The following is a 17,842-nucleotide window of genomic DNA, read 5'->3' on the forward strand; positions in this document are numbered from 1 at the left end:
CCACTCATTTTTTTCTTAACTTGTGAAAGGGCAAATTTTTGCATTCAGTTCTTTCATAAATGATCCAGTGTGGGATTGTTCTCCCCACCCCTTTTTCCCCTCTAATGTTGGGAAAGGTAGAAGGAAAGAGAGAAGGAGAGGATCAGCAGTAAGGGGGGTGCACTCAGCTATAGTAGTGATTAGGCAATGTTGGAAGATCTGAAGGGCCAGGTTAGACACTGATCATTCTGTAGAAAGTCTACCTACCTAGTCGCTAGCAGTTAAAAATTACTTGAAGGCACTAATCAATCAATCAAAATCATCCCAGCAAATAGATTTGGTGAAAGTTTTAATTCACAGCATGTCAAAAAGAAGGAAAAAACATGGCATGCAATGAAGCCAAAGATTCCTTTCTGTAAAAGGAACAACACTGATTTCCCACCTTTGAATATATCCTTCTTTGCCAAAAACAAGTTGGACCACATCTCCCATCATTCCCAGCCAACGGTGTTATTAAGTGATCATGGGTCTTGTGAGCCATCGACTTGCAGGAGAATAAAGTAGACATTGTCGGCATCCATACATTTGGCTCAATGTGCAGTGTGAAGCTAGGCATGTTGCGAACTGAGGTCATTTGCTGATAGAATCTCCCTTCTCCAAACACTGCATCTCTTAAAAGCAATGGATTTTTGGATGTCTCTGGGTAAATTTCAGAAGATTCTTAATCTTGGACAGGAAAAATATTATCTTTATTTCTACAAACCTTTTAACTGAAATATAGCTTTAGAGTATATGAGCAGCGGTGGTGCAGTGGTTAGAGTGCAGTACTGCGGGCTACTTCTGCGGATTACCATATTAACTGCCAGCAGTTCGGCAATCGAATCTCACCAGGCTGAAGGTTGACCCATCCTCCCATCCTTCCGAGGGGGTAAAAAGAGAACCGAGATTCTTGGGGGCAACATGCTGACTCTGTAAACCGCTTAGAGAGGGCTGTAAAAGCACTATGAAGCAGTACATAAGTGTCATTGATATAGTGCTATATAGGTAAGTATGGCCTCCAGACGTGAAAAATTTTCGTTCAAATCAATGAATCTCACTATCTAAAATTATTATACCCTTAAAAGGCATATTGCCATTGTTGATTTCTCACCTCCCCCTTGGGAGGTTGAGAATTCAATCCTTGGTAGCAATAGATATTTCTCTCCTAGGTTGTGGCATCAGGAAGGGCATCTGGCCAGCAAATGCTCAGCTTCATCTATTCACCCCAAATTTACCCCAAATTAAAGGATTACAAGGTTGTTGTACAAAGGGAGTTTTTTATGTATATATTCTGTATGTATTTCTTTCGGGTGGAATTTGGGAGCCATTAAAAAATATTGAACTTATTTTAGGGGGGTTCGTTAATTTGTCTGGAATATTATAAGTTTCCTGCTTGAGCAGAAGGTTGGACTAGAAGACCTCCAAAGTCCCTTCCAACTCTTGTTATTCTGTATTCTCGACCTTTCCAGCTCAACATGAAATAAAACCATATTACAGATTTCAGCAATTGTGGTCAGAAATGGCTCCCAGGCTCTCAAAGAAATGATTTTTGCAGGATGCACATTTTGCCTTGGGGTTTAATGTCACCCCAGATTTTTCAGCTCAGACAAATCCAGTCAGCTGTAACAGTGCTGTATAGAGTTGGCTTTAAATGGATCAAAGAAGATGACCCCCTTTCCCAAAGCACCATCCAAAGGTTAAAGAGGTTGCACTGAAAAACGAAGAATGAGGCACTCTGGGAAAAAATGGCTGCTGCTTCGCAGTAGCAGTAAGTCTCTTGATAGAACAGTGAGGAAAGTCCCTGTCAAGTTCTGGAAGGAATCCCTCATATCTGTGGGACGGCTACCTGAATCAAGTCGAGACGGAAAGTTCTACCATCGTCCATAGGAAGGAGGGCAGCCAATGCTACGGTTTGAGCAGGACTTTTCAAAGACAGTCTGTGGAGAAAAATGAGGCAAACCACGAGGCTTTAAGGGGGAAATGGAGCTGTGGGCCACTCTGAGTCCCCTTCTGCCTTCAGTCCGAAGCACAGCTCATCCAGCTCGGCACAACTTCAGATAATGAAGTTGCTCTGTCTCCAGACCTCTTCGCCGGCAATGTAAGTGGCCCGTACATGGAGAGTATCATCCAGCAGCACAAAATCTGTAGGAAAAAGAAAATGATGCCTTTCACCCCAGGTCTGGTTGATAGGAATTTGAGGACTTGGTATACAACTGATTCAGGCACTACAATATCTTGCGGCCCGCCGGCAGCCAGTGGAGCTGGCAGCAGAGTTGGACAGGGAGGAGGTTGGGGAGGAACATGGGCCAGTCCTGGGGGCTGAGGAAAGCTCAGACGAGGGCTCTGCATCGGAGGCAGAGAGGAGAGTTAGACAGCAGTGAGGCAGAGGAACAGCTGGAGCCTGTTCCCAGTGTGCACATGCGCAGAGCTGCCAAAAGACAAGAACGACTAAGAAAGCAGGGTCAACTTAAGAGTAAAGCCACACTTTGAAGGTGATTGGCCCCTCCCAAAGGGAAGCAAAAGAGGAGAGAACGGGGAGTGGGTTTTTGCGGAAAGCAATTTATTCATTCGGATTGGCAAGTTTTGTGTTTGACTTTAAGACACTGTGTGCCAAGTTTACCTTGCCCTGCGTTTGGAAACTAGTTATCTGGCACCGCACCGCTCCAAAAGAGATAAGGTGCGTGGGGATAAATATTCCTCTGAAAGGCTGTTTACTAAGCCTTGCTGACTGTGAATGTAAGGAATTCAGAGTCGTGTAAATAAAGAGGTTTTGCAGGGACCAAGACTTTGCTTCTTGCTTTCTGAGGAAGCCTGGGTCAGAACAAATATAGGAGAGATGGACCCAACTCTTTCAGCCAACCCCAACTGAAATTCACACAATTGGTTAAACTACACCTCCCATAATTCTTCATTCAGCAGAGAAGGAGAAGGCAGATGGGCCTCTCCAAGGAGAGAATTCCACAAGTACCACAGGCAGGAAGATTGCAATCCTTGCAACACACCTAACATCTAAAGGGTGGAAGGTGGAACAAAGACGATAAAGAGGTTGTGGTTTGGATTTCCACCACCCAGAACCTCTGAAGCCGTGGTGAAGGTGTTGCTGGACCAGGATCAAAAAGAATGAGATCCAATCAAATTCTCTGGGAGACTTTAGCCCAGCCTCTTATTTTCAGCTCAGCTTATCTGTCAGGATTCTGAATGGATTCCACTTTGAGCTGGAGAAAGTGCGATCCGAATTCAATCCTTGCAAGAGTAAAAGATACTGCGTCGGTCGTAATCCAAGGTCCCCTTTTGATCCTCGATATTTAAGAGCTGAGCAGGATGGAGAGAGGCAGCCTCCAGGGCCGCTTCTAATGAACAGGCTGCAAAATAGAAATGGGGGTTGCTTTTTAGTTAGAATCCACAAAGGCAAAGGGTTCTTCAACCCTTATCCATTCTACACCCCTTCTGAATAGACAGGAGAATCTGTGATTGACTGTGTCTCTACACCGGTTTTTCTAAACCAGTGGTAGTCAACTTAGTCCCTACCGCCCACTAGTGGGCGTTCCAGCTTTCATGGTGGGCTAGGGTTTGCTGTAACTCTGCTTTATACATTTTATAAAGTAAAGTTTCTTCCCTACTTTATAAATCACCATTACTGTGGAACCAGTGGGCGGTTAGAAAAATTTACTACTAACAGAGATACAAAAGTGGGCAGTAGGTATAAAAAGGTTGATTACCCCTGTTCTAAACCATGAGAATTTGAAAATGGGGGGACTTCAACCCCATGTTCTGACCTAACTTCCCCACATCACGAAGTAGATTCCTCGCCCCGACAAAACCCTTTTTGATTAAGTCATTCACATCCAGCAAAGTCCTGACAAACAGTCTTTCAAAGGTGAATTTAAAATCACAGACCTTATCAGGCTTGGAGAGCTGCCAGGGCCGACATCTTCAAAACACATTGCTGTACAAGAAAGTACTTGGCAAGAAGTTTCAGAGAGTCACTAATCAATTAAGCGAACTAATTGTCTCCTGCAAACTCCACTCCCCTTTCGCTCCTCTTTTATTTCCTCTGGGAGGGGCCATTCATCGTCCACCTGCGGCCTTACTCCCAAATCGACCCCTGTTCTTTAGCCGTTCCCTTCGTCTGGCAACTCTGCACATGCGCCCACTGGGAACAGGCTCCAGCTGTTCTTCTGCCTCACTGATGTCTGACTCTGAAGGCAGCTGATAACTGGCATATGGCTCTGGCCCCCTCCCTGCCTCCAACACAGAACCCTCATCAGAGCCTTCCCCAGACTCCAGAAATGGCCCATGTTCCTCCCCAACCTCCTCATTGTCTGAGTCTGCAATGAGTTCCACTGGCGGCTGGCGGGCTACAACACCTCCGAATTCCCCAGCCAGGGAATCCCCATGTGAGAATTGAACTTCTACTTGTGGACCTCATCTTTCGCGCCTGACACTGAGTTATTGCGAGGGTCGCCCTTTGGGGGGGCTTACAAATAAATCCCCAGCAAATCTGGCTCCTTGGAAGAGGGCAACTCTCTGTCCTAGTAAGCCAGACTCTCCTTACCGGTGGCATGCATGAAATGGCGGATACAGGTGTCCATGGTGGAGTACTTCCACTCAGTGTTTTGGTCCCTGGAAAGAAGGAGGAGAAAGCTGATCAGCCTTACGTGCAAAGACAGTTGGATAGGGGATGATGGGAACTGTAGTCCATTTCACAGCTTTGCAGACACTTCAGGGTCTCGGGGAAGAGCTTAGGGGGGGGGGGAAATCAGCTACCTGTTTGAGTGGCTAATTAAGATTTCACCCTAGGAGTGCCCTTACCTGCAATGTAGGCATTTGCACCTTCTACCTCTACCACCAGCTGGCCCAGAGTGTGTCTGCCAGGGGGAAGTCCCATTGCTGGGATAGCATCTGTCACCAGGATCAGACCTAAGGAGGGATAATTTGAGCCTGTTAATTCTACCTGAAAACAACTTCAGTGTTGCACCAAATAGCAATAGCGCTTAAGACTTATATATCGCTTTACAGCCTTCTCCAAACGGTTTTTACAGTCCGCCTCTTGCCCCCAACAATCTGTGTCCCCCTTGGAAGGATGGAACCTTGAGCCTGGTGGGATTTGAACTGCCAAATTGCAAGCAGCCAGCAGTCAGCAGAAGTAGCCTGCAGTACTGCACTCTAACTACTGCGCCACCAAGGCTCTTATGGTTAGTTAGGTTTTCAGGTATCCCAATGAAGGGACCCGGCCATCTGCAGCTTATGTAGATATATAAACATGGTCACAGAGGTGTCTTCAAACCAACATTAAAACAAACCATGACTTACTTTGTGTTCCCTTTGGCCAGCAGTCTCGAAAAAGCAGTTACAATCCATCATTAAAAGCTTCAAGCACAATAAGCCCCAGGTGAGGACTTTTTACCACCAGAATTATTCAAGGAAGTTCCCAATTGGTGGGGTCCAGTCTTTTTACACATAGAAACACCTGCCATATACCAGATGGGTGGAAGATGGCAATAGTTGTCCCCATATATTAAAAAAAAGGAAATAAAAAAGATCCCTTCCCATCTCATTGTCCCCCTTGTGGAGACAGACCTTGAGACTTCACCCTGCCAACAAAGTTGTCTAGTCAAGGCTGTGGTTTTCCCAGTTGCAATGGATGGCTGTGAAGGTTGGACCATAAGAAGGCTGAGCGCCAAAGAATGGAGGCCTTTGAACTCTGGTGCTGGAGAAGACTCCTGCGAGTCCCTTGCACTGCAAGGCCATCCAACTGGTCAGTCCTAGAGGAGATCAACTCTGACTGCTCTTTAGAAGGCCAGATCCTGAAGGGGAAACTCAAAGACTTTGACCATCTAATGAGAAGGAAGAAGGACTCCCTGGAGAAGAGCCTCATGCTGGGGAACGACTGAGGGCAAAAGAAGAAGGGGACGGCAGAGACGGAGGTGGCTGGACGGAGTCACCGAAGCAGTCGGCGTGAGCTTAAATGGACTCCAGAGGATGCTAGAGGACCGAAAGGCTTGGAAGAACATTGTCCATGGGGTCGCGATGGGTCGGATACGACTTTGCAACAAACAACAACAAATTTTAAAATGCCCCTTCTCATCTCAGGGGAATTGTCCCCCTGGTAGAGACAGACCTTGAGGATGGGCCCGGTGTGCGATTCTCAGAGCAGCAGATTCGTATGGATCCCATCTGAGATCATGCCGTAAAACACTTGCTGGCCGGGAGGAATCTTGTCGCTTGTGAGAAGTCCCACAATCCCGGGGTCTCGATGGTGAAACTGCAACAAGAAATGTCAGGACACAAGGCAGTTAAATCCATGGATTAGGAACAAGGACTACAGCAGTGGTCCCCAACCCCGGTCCGCGGACCGGTGCCGGGCCGTGGAGTACCTGGCACCGGGCCGCGCAGCGGCCGGGGGCCATGCAACGGCCGACTCTTCACTCATGCAGCGCCGTCGCCGGAGGGGGGGAGCTGCGCGGAAGCACAGGAGCAAGTGAGGTGAGGAAGAATTCCCCGCTACTACACCACCTCCGCCCCCTCCCCGAGTCAGCCGTCCCCTCAGTGAACGCCTCCGCCTCTTTCTCCTTTCTCGCCTCAGTCGGCTCGCCTGGAAGCGAGGCGAGGAGGGGGCGGACCATGCGCTGGAAGCGGAGCCCTTGGAGGCCGCTCTCTTCTTTTTCCCGCCCGGCCTTGGCTTGTGAGAAGGAACGGCGAGATAGAGAGAGAGGAGAGAACGTCGGGCAGCCGAGGGCGGGGGGGGGGGTCTTTTGAGGGGAGATGGGGGGTGCGCGATTTTGGCGCCAGATTCAGGCCGCCGCTGCTGCTATTGCAGCGCACGGTGGAAAAGCGGCAGTCTTGCCCACCCCTTCCCTGCCTCCCGCCCTCCAGTTGCCGCAGCCAGGGGTGGGGGCTCGGTGCCTGAAGTCTCTTGCCTCTCTTCCAAAATTTCGCCAACGGGCATCGGTGAAGCACGCTCTTTCTCTTCCTCACAAAACACATTTCCTTTCCCCCACGCGTAGCTATTGGCGATATGGACTCTTGGAGGCTGCGCTCCCGGGTCGCGTTTCCTTTTTGCAGCCCACGAGAATGCCTGGTTCTGAGCCTCAAAAAACGAGAGTTCTCTTAAGGCTGCAAAAAAGGAATATACTTTGGTCCTTGAAGCGCTTTTCCTGTTATTTGGACATTATATATACGTACGTACATACGTACAGTATGTATATATGCATGTATGTATGTATGTATGTATGTATGTGTGTATATATATATATATATATATATATATATATATAATATATATAATATTATATATGTCTGTAGTCCATAATATATATGTACGTACATACGTACAGTATGTATATATGCATGTATGTATGTGTGTATGTATATATATATATATATATATATGTCTATAGTCCATAATATAGTGATGATTTAAAAAAAATTAGTTGAGCACATGGAATCTTTTTTCTTTTAGTATATTTTGGAGGTGGGGGCCCACTTTGTTATTTAAGTAGTATCTCCTTTTATATATGGTAGTGAAGATACCTAATACTCCCACCCCCTATTTCCCCCACGACAACCTTGTGAGGTGGGGGGGCTTAGATAGAGTGAATGGGCTTAATACTGTATTCTTTTTACATTGCTATCCTCTGGCTTATTTAATTTTGCCCTTGCTCTTTTTATCTTTGACCTTGATTAATTCAGCTGTTTATTCCTTAAAATCTACATACAAAATGGAAGGTGGGATATGATTCAGGTGTTGAATTGGGAAGGTGGATTTAAAAATTATGTTTGTATTCCCCCATTTTTGCCCCCCCTACCCCTGCGCGCGCTCAGCGGGCCACGGTAAAATTATCAAAGGCTGACTGGTCCGCGGCGATAAAAAGGTTGGGACCACTGGACTACAGAACCCACTCTTCCATTTCTTGGCCGGACCACACAACCTGAGCGATCTCCTAAGTGGAGGAATCACAATTCCGTGGAATAATGGGTTTTCCAAACCCCAGGCGTTAATTCACTGAAAAAATAACTTACAACCAGTTGGTTAAGATGCTGGAAGTGGAAACTTGCCTAGGTACTACTCACAGGTAACATAGCATTGAAGAGGTGAGTAATGAAGGTAGCTCCCTGACCAACAGCCGTCTCAGCCTGAGATAAATTAGCCACAGAGTGACCTATAAAAAGAAATGGGAGAGAACTCTATACCGTATTTCATTTCATTCATTTCATTTCATTTTATTATATTTATATGCCGCCCTTTTCCCCAGAGGGGACTCAGGGCGGCTAACAAATCAAATCAGGGAAGGGGGGGTACAGACAAAAAATAAAAAACGAAACATAACAATACATAATTTAAAAACATACAACAGTCATACCATTCGAAACGGGGGCAGCAGCTCTTTAGCCCAGGCCGGTCGGAACAGCCAGGTTTTAATGGCTTTGCGGAAGGCCTGGAGGGTGGTGAGGGTTCGAATCTCCACGGGGAGTTCGTTCCAAGGGTCGGAGCAGCCACAGAGAAGGCTCTCCTCCGGTAGTCGCCAGTCGACACTGGCCGAGATGGAATTCGGAGGAGGCCTAATCTGTGGGATCTAATCGGTCTAGTGGAGGTGATTGGCAGCAGGCGGTCTCTCAAGTACCCAGGTCCAATACCATGAAGTACCCAGGTCCAATACCATGAATTTTCCAGAATATAAGACACACCAAGATTTTGAAAAGACAATTTTTTAAAAAAAAGTTTTTGCATTCTGCAGACCTCCAAAAAAATGGCCTGTTTTTTGTGAAAACAAGCCTGCCCCCACCCCCAGGGCATAAATAGCCTTTAGGAGGCTTGTAGTGCTACTGGGGGGGGGGGGCAAAATGAGCAAAAAACGGTCCATTTTTTTGTCAAAAGGGCATGCATAGCCTTTAGGAGGCTTGTAGAGTACTCCTGGGGGCTGGGCAATTTCTGCCCTCCCCAGCCCCCAGGAGCACTGTATAAGCCTCCTAAAGGCTGTGTACGGCCATGTTGGTGAAGGGGGGCGGGGTTTCAGGAGGCCAATAGCAATAGCAATAGCAGACTTACACCGCTTCATAGGGCTTTCAGCCCTCTCTAAGCGGTTTACAGAGTCAGCATTTTGCCCCCAACAACAATCCGGGTCCTCATTTTACCCACCTCGGAAGGATGGAAGGCTGAGTCAACCCTGAGCCGGTGAGATTTGAACAGCCGAACTGCAGACAGCTGAAGTATCCTGCAGTGCTGCATTTAGCCACTGCGCCACCTCGGCCAAAATGCTGCATTCAGTGTATAAAACGCACCCAGATTTTCAGCCTCTTTTTTTTGAGGGAAAAAGGTGCATCTTATACTCCGAAAAACACGGTAATGTTCCTGTCCGGGTTCCAGGCAATGCATCCCTTTCAATAAGAACTTCACCATCCAAGGACGTTTACCTAGTGATACGCAGATGCCTCTCTTGGTCAGCTCCCGGATCACTTCACCACTGCGTTTTATCTCAGGGGCTAAAGTGACAATCCGGACGCAATCCAGGCTCCCATACATGGCCAGCAAATCCTGAAAGGCTCCCGACTCAAAAGTACGGAGGCAATTTTCTGGGTGAGCCCCCTTCTTCTCTTTGCTGATGAAGGGACCCTCCAGATGAATCCCTGCCAGAGGAAAACGAAAACAAAAGACATCCAAACCTCTGAAACAAGATGAGGCAAGGTTGTCTGGACCCTTGAAGAGTTTAATATGGATCCTACGACAAACTCCAACTGAAGTTAAGGTCTATAGTCAATTTCCAAATCTCCAAGACCTTAGCCATGATGATCTGGAGTAGCGATCAACAACTGGTGGATCCGTGGACCACTGGTGGTCCATGAGAAAATTTTGGTGGCCCGCAGAAAAATTATTTGCATTTTTAATATTGCACTAAATCAGGGTCCTCAATCTACGGGCCCTGGGCTGGATATATGCAGTGAACGCTTGTGTTGCTGCAGAGAGTCTCCCCCTTCGGGTCTTTTTGTGAGGGTTAGAGGGGGGCTGTTTCAGCCTCCTGGTGAGGGGCTTTGGGCGAAGGCTGGAGGGAAGCGTCACTGGTGGCGAAGAGCCGGAGGGCCTCGTTCCAATGGGATTGCATCATTGTCTGGAACTGGCTGACCATCTCAGCCTACTCCAGGCGCCGGTACCTGGCCCCGCACTCCCACAGGTCTTCCCTCTGCTTGGATAGCCAATGCTCCTAGTCCTGAGTGAGGTGCTTCTACTTAGCCCTCCTTCTTGGTCAGATCCAATTTGAACTGAGCTGTTTTGTCAACTCTTTCTCCTGGCGGCTGTTTAGCTCCAGCAACTGCTTCCTGTTGGGGTCCTAAGGAGCGTGGGCGGAGAGGCTAGGAGTAGCTAGGAGGGGAGGGCGAGTAGAGGCTGGTGAAGTGCCCTCAATGTGAGTGACATTGAGTTGGCCACGCCCACCCAGCCACACCTACTCAGCCGGTCATTAGGCAGATCATATTAGTGGTCGGCAGGATTTAAAATTAATGTAATGGTCCCTGTGGTCCGAAAGGTTGGTGACCATCGATCTAGAGCAGTGTTTCTCAACCTTGGTAACTTGAAGATGTCCGGACTTCAACTCCCAGAATTCCCCAGCCAGCGAATGCTGGCTGGGGAATTCTGGGAGTTGAAGTCCAGACATCTTCAAGTTGCCAAGGTTGAGAACACTGATCTAGAGTTCTTAAAAAAAAAAAATGAGTAAATCTATATGGCATTTGAGCCTACATATAATTGTGGCCGCAAGAATAACCTATGCGCAATTTTGAAATCTACCATCGGAAGATGCCATCGGAAGATGCCATAATTAAAAAGATTTATGAATGTGCAGAAATGGACAGAATGACGGTTGGCTGAGGGACAAAGGAGAAACGGAACATTAGCTGGAACCAATGGTATATGTGGGTGACAAGGAGAACAGCAGGGACTTAAAAACTGGGAAAGTTAAATAGCAGTTGTTAACAATGGGAACTAAAAGTGAACATGGGTATTGTAATAGATCCCTGAACTTTGTAACGAGAAGCTGGTTAGAGACTAAACAATGAGGAAGAAAAAAAAGTTGGGCTGTGAATGACTGTCACCGCGGGGGTGGGGGTGGGGGGTTGTATGTTTAAAGTTGTTTTTGTATTTGTATGTCTTATTTTTTTAAAAAGTATAACCAATAAAGATTATCTAGAGTTCTTGAAGGTGTTTACCCTCAGAAAGGCACCAGATTAGAGACAAGTGCAAAAGATCTTTCTTACCCCATCCAAAGATACAACTATTAACATGAATGATTCTTATTCACCTAAGACACCAGCTCCATGAGGCCCTCCGTTTTGTACACGGATCTGAGGTAGAACCTAGTTAGTAAGAGAGAGACAGTGGGACCATTGTTACTGAATCACATTATCCATAAAATGTAGTTGTCTTTCTTTGATCAATTCACTTATTCATCAACTCCTTATTATCAAACGAGATCAAAAAGAACCAGTGGGAGAGTAGGTGGCAATAGCTGAGTCAAAATTAGCCAGGATTAATCAGGTGTGTAAAGTAAAAGTAAAGGTTCCCCTTGCACATGTGTGCTAGTCATTCCTGACTCTAGGGGGGCGGTGCTCATGTCCGTTTCAAAGCCGAAGAGCCAGCGCTGTCCGAAGACGTCTCCGTGGTCATGTGGCCGGCATGATTAAACTCCGAAGGAGCACAGAACGCTGTTCCCTTCCCACCAAAGGTGGTTCCTATTTTTCTACTTGCATTTTTACATGCTTTCGAACTGCTAGGTTGGCAGAAGCTGGAACAGTAATGGGAACTCACTCCGTTACGCAGCACTAAGGATTCGAACTACCGAGCTGCCGACCTTTCTGATCGACAAGTTCAGCGTCTTAGCCACTGAGCCACTGTGTCCCTGGGGTTATAATAATACTTCAGTTTTAACCACCATCTTCTTTTGAATTTGACGTCAAAGAAGACCCAGAGAGTCCTCAATGAACGACCACAATGGGGACCAAAAACTTCTGTTGCTAAGCAAGGTGGTTGTTAAATGAATCGTGCCTGAATTATGTTTATTTTTTATTAAATGTATTTGCCACCCAGAAGCTGGGACAAGTAACGGGAGCTCACTCGGTTTACGGTGCTAGGGATTCGAAGCGCTGAACTGCCAACCCTCTGATCAAACTTTTCTCCAGGTGCTGAATGTGTTGCACAAAACGCTTGTTCTGCTTTTTCTCCCAACTGGTTAATTTCATGTAGCAACCTAAACCATCGACCAGGGTGGACAAACTATAGAGGCCAGGTTGACCCAATTCAATCAAAACAAAACAAAAATCCATGTTACAGCTTTGGATCTCCTCACCTTGTGATAGACCGAAGATGGTGAGGTCACCATCGTGGGGCAAAACGAAGTCACGCCATTGGACAGTATCCTCTGGCCAACCAGTGAAATTCCTGCTTGTGCATCATCTGTAGCCAGGGAGAAATCTACTCCGAACCCCCCTGAGAAAACAGAAGGAGATGCCCATCCTTGTTATTTTGGTTGTCCAGTGACTTGCCTCTTGCAAAGCATATTTATACACCTGGATAATATACTCCTCAGATGGTGGGATTAACTTATCTCTGGCTTCCCAATGACAATCCATCTTTAGAAATGTAATTGTCCTTTCCCAATCCATTCTGACTGAGGTTGGTTATGGCATAATCCTCTGATTGCTTGCAAGTATCTTGAACTGTAACTTCCATTAGCCAAGTGCTGCAGCCTGCCAGTGACCAGCAGAGCTGGCAGCAGATTCGGACAGTGAGGAGGTTGGGGAGGAACCTGAGCCAGTCCTGGAGTCTGGGAAAGGCTCTGAAGAGGGCTCTATGTCAGAGGCAGAAATGGGGCCAGAGCCGTATGCCAGTTATCAGCTGCCTTCAGAGTCAGACATCAATGAGGCAGACAAACAGCTGGAGCCTGTTCCCAGTGAGCACATGCACAGAGTTGCCACAGGAAGGGAACAGCTAAAGAACAGGGGTCAATTTGGGAGTGGGCCACAGGTGGACGATAAATGGCCCCTCCCAGGGGAAATAAAGAGGAGCGAAAGGGGAATGGAGTTTGCAGGAGACAATTAGTTTGCTTAATTGGTTGGTGACTCTCCGAGACACCTTACCAAGTTTTGCAGATATCTGGCCGCTTTCCAAGCCAGAGAAGGTCTGTGACTGTAAATCCTCCCTTGAAAGACTTTGCTGGAGGTTAATGAGCAGGATTCACAGTAAATTAATAAAAGGTTTTTTGTTGGGACCAGGAGGTTGCTTCATGCTCTTAGGAAGCCTCAGTCAGAACGCATAATACTTGATACTTAATACGCATGTCAGAGTTGCCAGACGAAGGGAACAGCTAAAAAACAGGGATTGACTTGGGAGTAAGGCCACAGGTGGATGATGAATGGCCCCATCCATAAGGATGTGTCTTTGTGTTTTACTTTTATAGTTATAATGTACATGCAAGATGGCATTTAATTTCGTTGTACGAGGTGCAAGTGCAATAAAGTAAGCTTAACTTAAATCTATATATTTATTTGAACTGCCTGGAGTCCGGATGTCTTGTGCTTGATCATTTCTGCATCACTCGGATTGGGGCCCTTGGTTTCCTCCTAAGCAACAGTAGTTGCAATGCCTTACCATTGATTTGTACATCAATGAAGCCCGGTGCCAGGATGCTGCCTTTACAATCCAGTTGGACATCTGCAGACTTTTTCTCATCGAAGAACACCTTCTCTGGGTTTAAGATCTTCCCGGCTCTTACCCATAGATCCTCTCTGAAAATAGAAGGAGCTAGTCATCCATCCCTCCAATATATATTGCATATAAAAATGGCTGTGTCTGTGTATGTTCCAGCATAACTCTGAAACGCCTCGAGCAATTTCAACCAAATGTGGTACGCAGATGACTTACTCTCTGGAAACAAATACTATGGGGGGATAGGATACCTCTAACACCCTTCAGGATATGTGTTCTGTTAAGATACAGCCTGTTGTGCCTTAAAATGACTTCTACTGTACCGCTGTAAAATGGCTTCTACTGTACAACGCAGTGGAGTTGCCATGGTAATGGCTTCACAGTACTCCACAAGTGGGCTCCCTCTGGTAAGGGCAAAAATCCAACATTAGAAATTATGTTTGGTACAGTGATAGTAAAATACATAAAGATTTTTGATTTAAAATGTACAATTCAATTTGAATGATATATGTAATGATTGTGGAAGAAACGCACAAATGTATTTGTAACCAACAGACACGCTTTCTACAAGATGTAATGAAGGATGATTCTTTTTTTGTGTTTTTTTTAATTAAATAATAAAACTTTAAAAAAAAAGAAATTATGTTTGGTCCGGACATTTTCCCCCTATAAATAAATACTCGGGCAACGACGGGTTATCGGCTAGTTCTTAGATGAAATTTTCACTTGAACTCTCCTTTAGCCAATCAACCAAAGGCAGTTTTCTGCTGTAATCTCAGTGGTAATTTATTCTGCGGTGAACAGAGTTTTATTCTCCAGAGAGTTTGCTACATGATAGTTTGGTTCTATCAAGTTTTATTGATTGTAAGCAGGTGAAGAAAGAGGACTAGCAGGCACTAGTTTCTAAGGGAGCCTTCTCTTTACTCATGAGGTTGTCTGATCTCAAAGTTTTTTTTTCCCTTTGGGGAAAGTTCTGGAGAAGATGGTTGGAGATTATTGTTGCGAGGTGCCCAAAATTCAATGACACACCAAAATGGTAAAAAGTGTTATGGAATGTCGTGGACTGGATTCCCAGAAGAGAGGATTCCAGAAGAGTAAGAGTTTGTGTGAGATAAAGAGGGTGAAGACAGTCCCTCCCTCATAATCCCCAGAGTATATGCTTCATGCAGTTAATAGTCTGCTTCAGTTTGATAAGATTTTGTTTATGAGTGGAAACAATAGCAATAGCACTTAGACTTATTACCACTTTACAGTGCTTTACAGCGCTCTCTAAGCGGTTTACAGAGTCAGCCTCTTGCCCCCAACAATCTGGGTCCTGATTTTACCCCCTCGGAAGGATGGAAGGCTGAGTCAACCTTGAGCCTGGTGAGATTTGAACTGCCAAATTGCAGGCGGCCAGCAGAAGCCGCCTTCAGTACTGCAGCCTAACCGCTGTGCCACTGCAACTCTTAATAATAAAGAATTCTGCTTGGAAGCTTCGTCCCCAAAAGCCAACATCTGTCTTGGCTTTTGGGGCATGACAGAAAAATATAATATATAAATAAATGGAGCAATAAGTATTATTGGTTCCTTTCTACTTAGAGGACATAAACCTTAGCAGAATGTTCTTTAGAAGAGAATATTTGCAACTCGTGGTTGAAATGGGGAGTCCCTGGTTTTTCCCACTTATTTTTTTTGGCAGACGTTTAATTACCAAACTCGGTAACATCATCAGTGTTAGATGGGATTGAGGTTTATTCCGTTTACAAACCACACAATATTCTTTGGGATAAAACTATCTTACCCACTTCCATTGGAAGCATAGCATTCCATGCTTATATCTAAATCATTAGAACAAGATGGAAACCGAGAAGAAAGTCCTTACCTTTGCAAGACATGTTCCTTCAAAATCCGGCAGTTGGTAAATTGGAGGATTGGCGCATCCACAGTGGATTTATGGCATGGCATCCTTCAAGCCCTCGTGTAAGACAACTATAACAGCATGGAGGGAAGATGAAGGAAGCCATATTTAATCATCTACTAGCTACTAACCCAGCGTGGCCCAGGTATTTATTTATAGGGGGGAAATGTCCGGACCAAACATAATTTCTAATGTTGGTATTTTGCCCTTACCAGAAGGAGCCCCCTTGTGGAGTACTGTGAAGCCGTTACCATGGCAACTCCACTGTGCTGTACAGTAGAAGCCTTTACGGCAGTACAGTAGAATCCATTTAGAGGCACAACAGGCTGCATCTTAACAGAACACACATCCCGAGGGGTGTTAAGGGTGTCTTACCCGCAATTTCAAGTTATATTATTATATATATATATCTATAAAGTTCACTATTCTGTTCATTAATACATTTAAATAAAAGAAACAAAACCTGGGTTTAACGTAGTGTTTCTTATTTTATTTATTTATTGAATTTATTTGCTGCCCATCTCGTAACAAAATGACTCTGGGTGGCTTTTAAGAGGTGTGCACTTTTAGTGACCTGAATCATGGCATGCATTAAATCATCCTCTTTTAACAACCCCCATAATCCCTTGCAGGGTGGAGTATGAGCAACTGAATGGAACTGAGTGTTTATTGTCCGGCTGCCCTTCCTGTCGCCAATGTGAAGTTTTGTTCAGCAGATATATTCTCAGCGTGAGAGAAAAATATCTGCCTCAACCTAGGATCAAACTCACAGCTGCCTGAGAGAGTTGCACCTCTAGGCCACCGCACCACTCATGGCATGCATTAAATGGCTGTGTAAAAATTCCAAAGGCTGAGCTTGCTTGGTGTGATCAGCCCACCACAAACAAATCACACTGACCCACAACACAGATCTCAATGTTATGCGCCAAAGAGAACATTTTTATCAACACCTAAAGAGCAAAAGAGACGGGATGCTAACCCCTTTCTAGGCACTGTTGGTGGCATAACCGACATTGCCCTACTAGAGGGTACAAAGTTAAGGACCTGATCTCACTGCCCCCATCCTTGTTTTCCCCAGCAACACTGGTGCAGTACTTTTCCTGCAGTTTAGAATGGCGAAATCTTGCAAAAAATCGCCCCCCCAAAAAACCCAGAGATCTGACTTTAGTTGCATTGATCTTCTCTTTCATGGCGGTGGCTAGGAATCGAAAAGGGCTGGCCAGCCAATCAATTAACCAAATCAACCAACCAACCAATCAAATCAAATCAATCAAATCAACCAATCAATCAACCAAACCAACCAAACTCAACTCAACCAATCAAATCAACAAATCAAGCAAATCAACCACCAACTCAACTCAAATCAACCAATCAACCAATCAAATCAAACCAAATCAATCAATCAACCAAATCAACCAACCAACCCAACCCATCAACCAATCAAATCAACCAACCAACCAACCCAACCCAACCATCAACCAATCAAATCAAATCAAATCAATCAATTGCCCTTTCCATTTTAAATCGATCTGCCCGCCTTTCCTTTGGCCAACCTGCCGCGATCTCTTCTCCTCCCAAGCAAGCAGCGATCCACCCACGGACCCTCTGGGATCCTGTCTCGGCGGCGGCGGGGGGGAGGGGACTGAAACCGCCTGTTCATCATTGCAGAGGGAGGAGCCCACGTCGCCTCCTCCCCTCCAGGTTCCCAAAGCCAGCCGGGGAGGCAGGGGAAGCTTCCCCGGGACTAGGAAGTCTTCTCCAGGGGAAGCGAGGAACCACCAGCCGTTGACCCCCGCCTCCTCCGCCCAGAAGCGCGGAGGAGCAGCCGCCTCGGGCTTACCGGGCTCCCGCCGAGCCTTTTCCCAACCCGCAGCCAACTTCTTTCCTTTGGGGCTGCCCGCAAGTTCCCGATCCGGATCACGTGACCGCTCCACATCAGCTGATTGGGAGGAGGGGGAGCGATCTCTCTCGGGGGTCACGTGAGTGGCGGAGGGGAGTCGCCATGATGGGAAGGGAAGGGGGGAAGGCGGTAGCGGTTTCGTTGGCCGCCGCCATCTTGGTGAGGTCGTAGCGATGCGGAAAGAGCGATGCGCCAGTGCGTGGGCGGAGTTGATGTGGACTACAAACTCCATGCTTCTGTTATTCCCTACGTCTTGTCCCAGATGCAGCTATCCGTCTGCAGATTTTTTTCCCCGATTTATTCCCATCCTTACTTAGGAAATGTATGCGTC

At 46.2% G+C, this 17,842-nt stretch overlaps 1 protein-coding gene across 1 annotated transcript; it reads right to left on the minus strand.

Annotated features, from left to right (window-relative positions):
- Positions 1-706: 706 nt before the first annotated feature.
- On the minus strand, positions 707-17,544 carry AMDHD2 (amidohydrolase domain containing 2). Its single transcript, XM_032230792.1, is given in 14 exon segments — positions 707-2,160; positions 3,282-3,380; positions 4,574-4,618; positions 4,621-4,641; positions 4,831-4,938; positions 6,140-6,178; positions 6,181-6,283; positions 8,092-8,180; positions 9,433-9,645; positions 11,310-11,364; positions 12,354-12,493; positions 13,655-13,791; positions 15,576-15,682; positions 17,452-17,544. Coding segments are annotated over 13 exon segments (1,221 nt in total). The 5' UTR covers positions 15,659-15,682; positions 17,452-17,544; the 3' UTR covers positions 707-2,071.
- Positions 17,545-17,842: the final 298 nt, after the last annotated feature.

Source organism: Thamnophis elegans, chromosome 14 (assembly GCF_009769535.1).
Source record: "Thamnophis elegans isolate rThaEle1 chromosome 14, rThaEle1.pri, whole genome shotgun sequence".
In the NCBI taxonomy this organism is placed as follows: domain Eukaryota; kingdom Metazoa; phylum Chordata; class Lepidosauria; order Squamata; family Colubridae; genus Thamnophis; species Thamnophis elegans.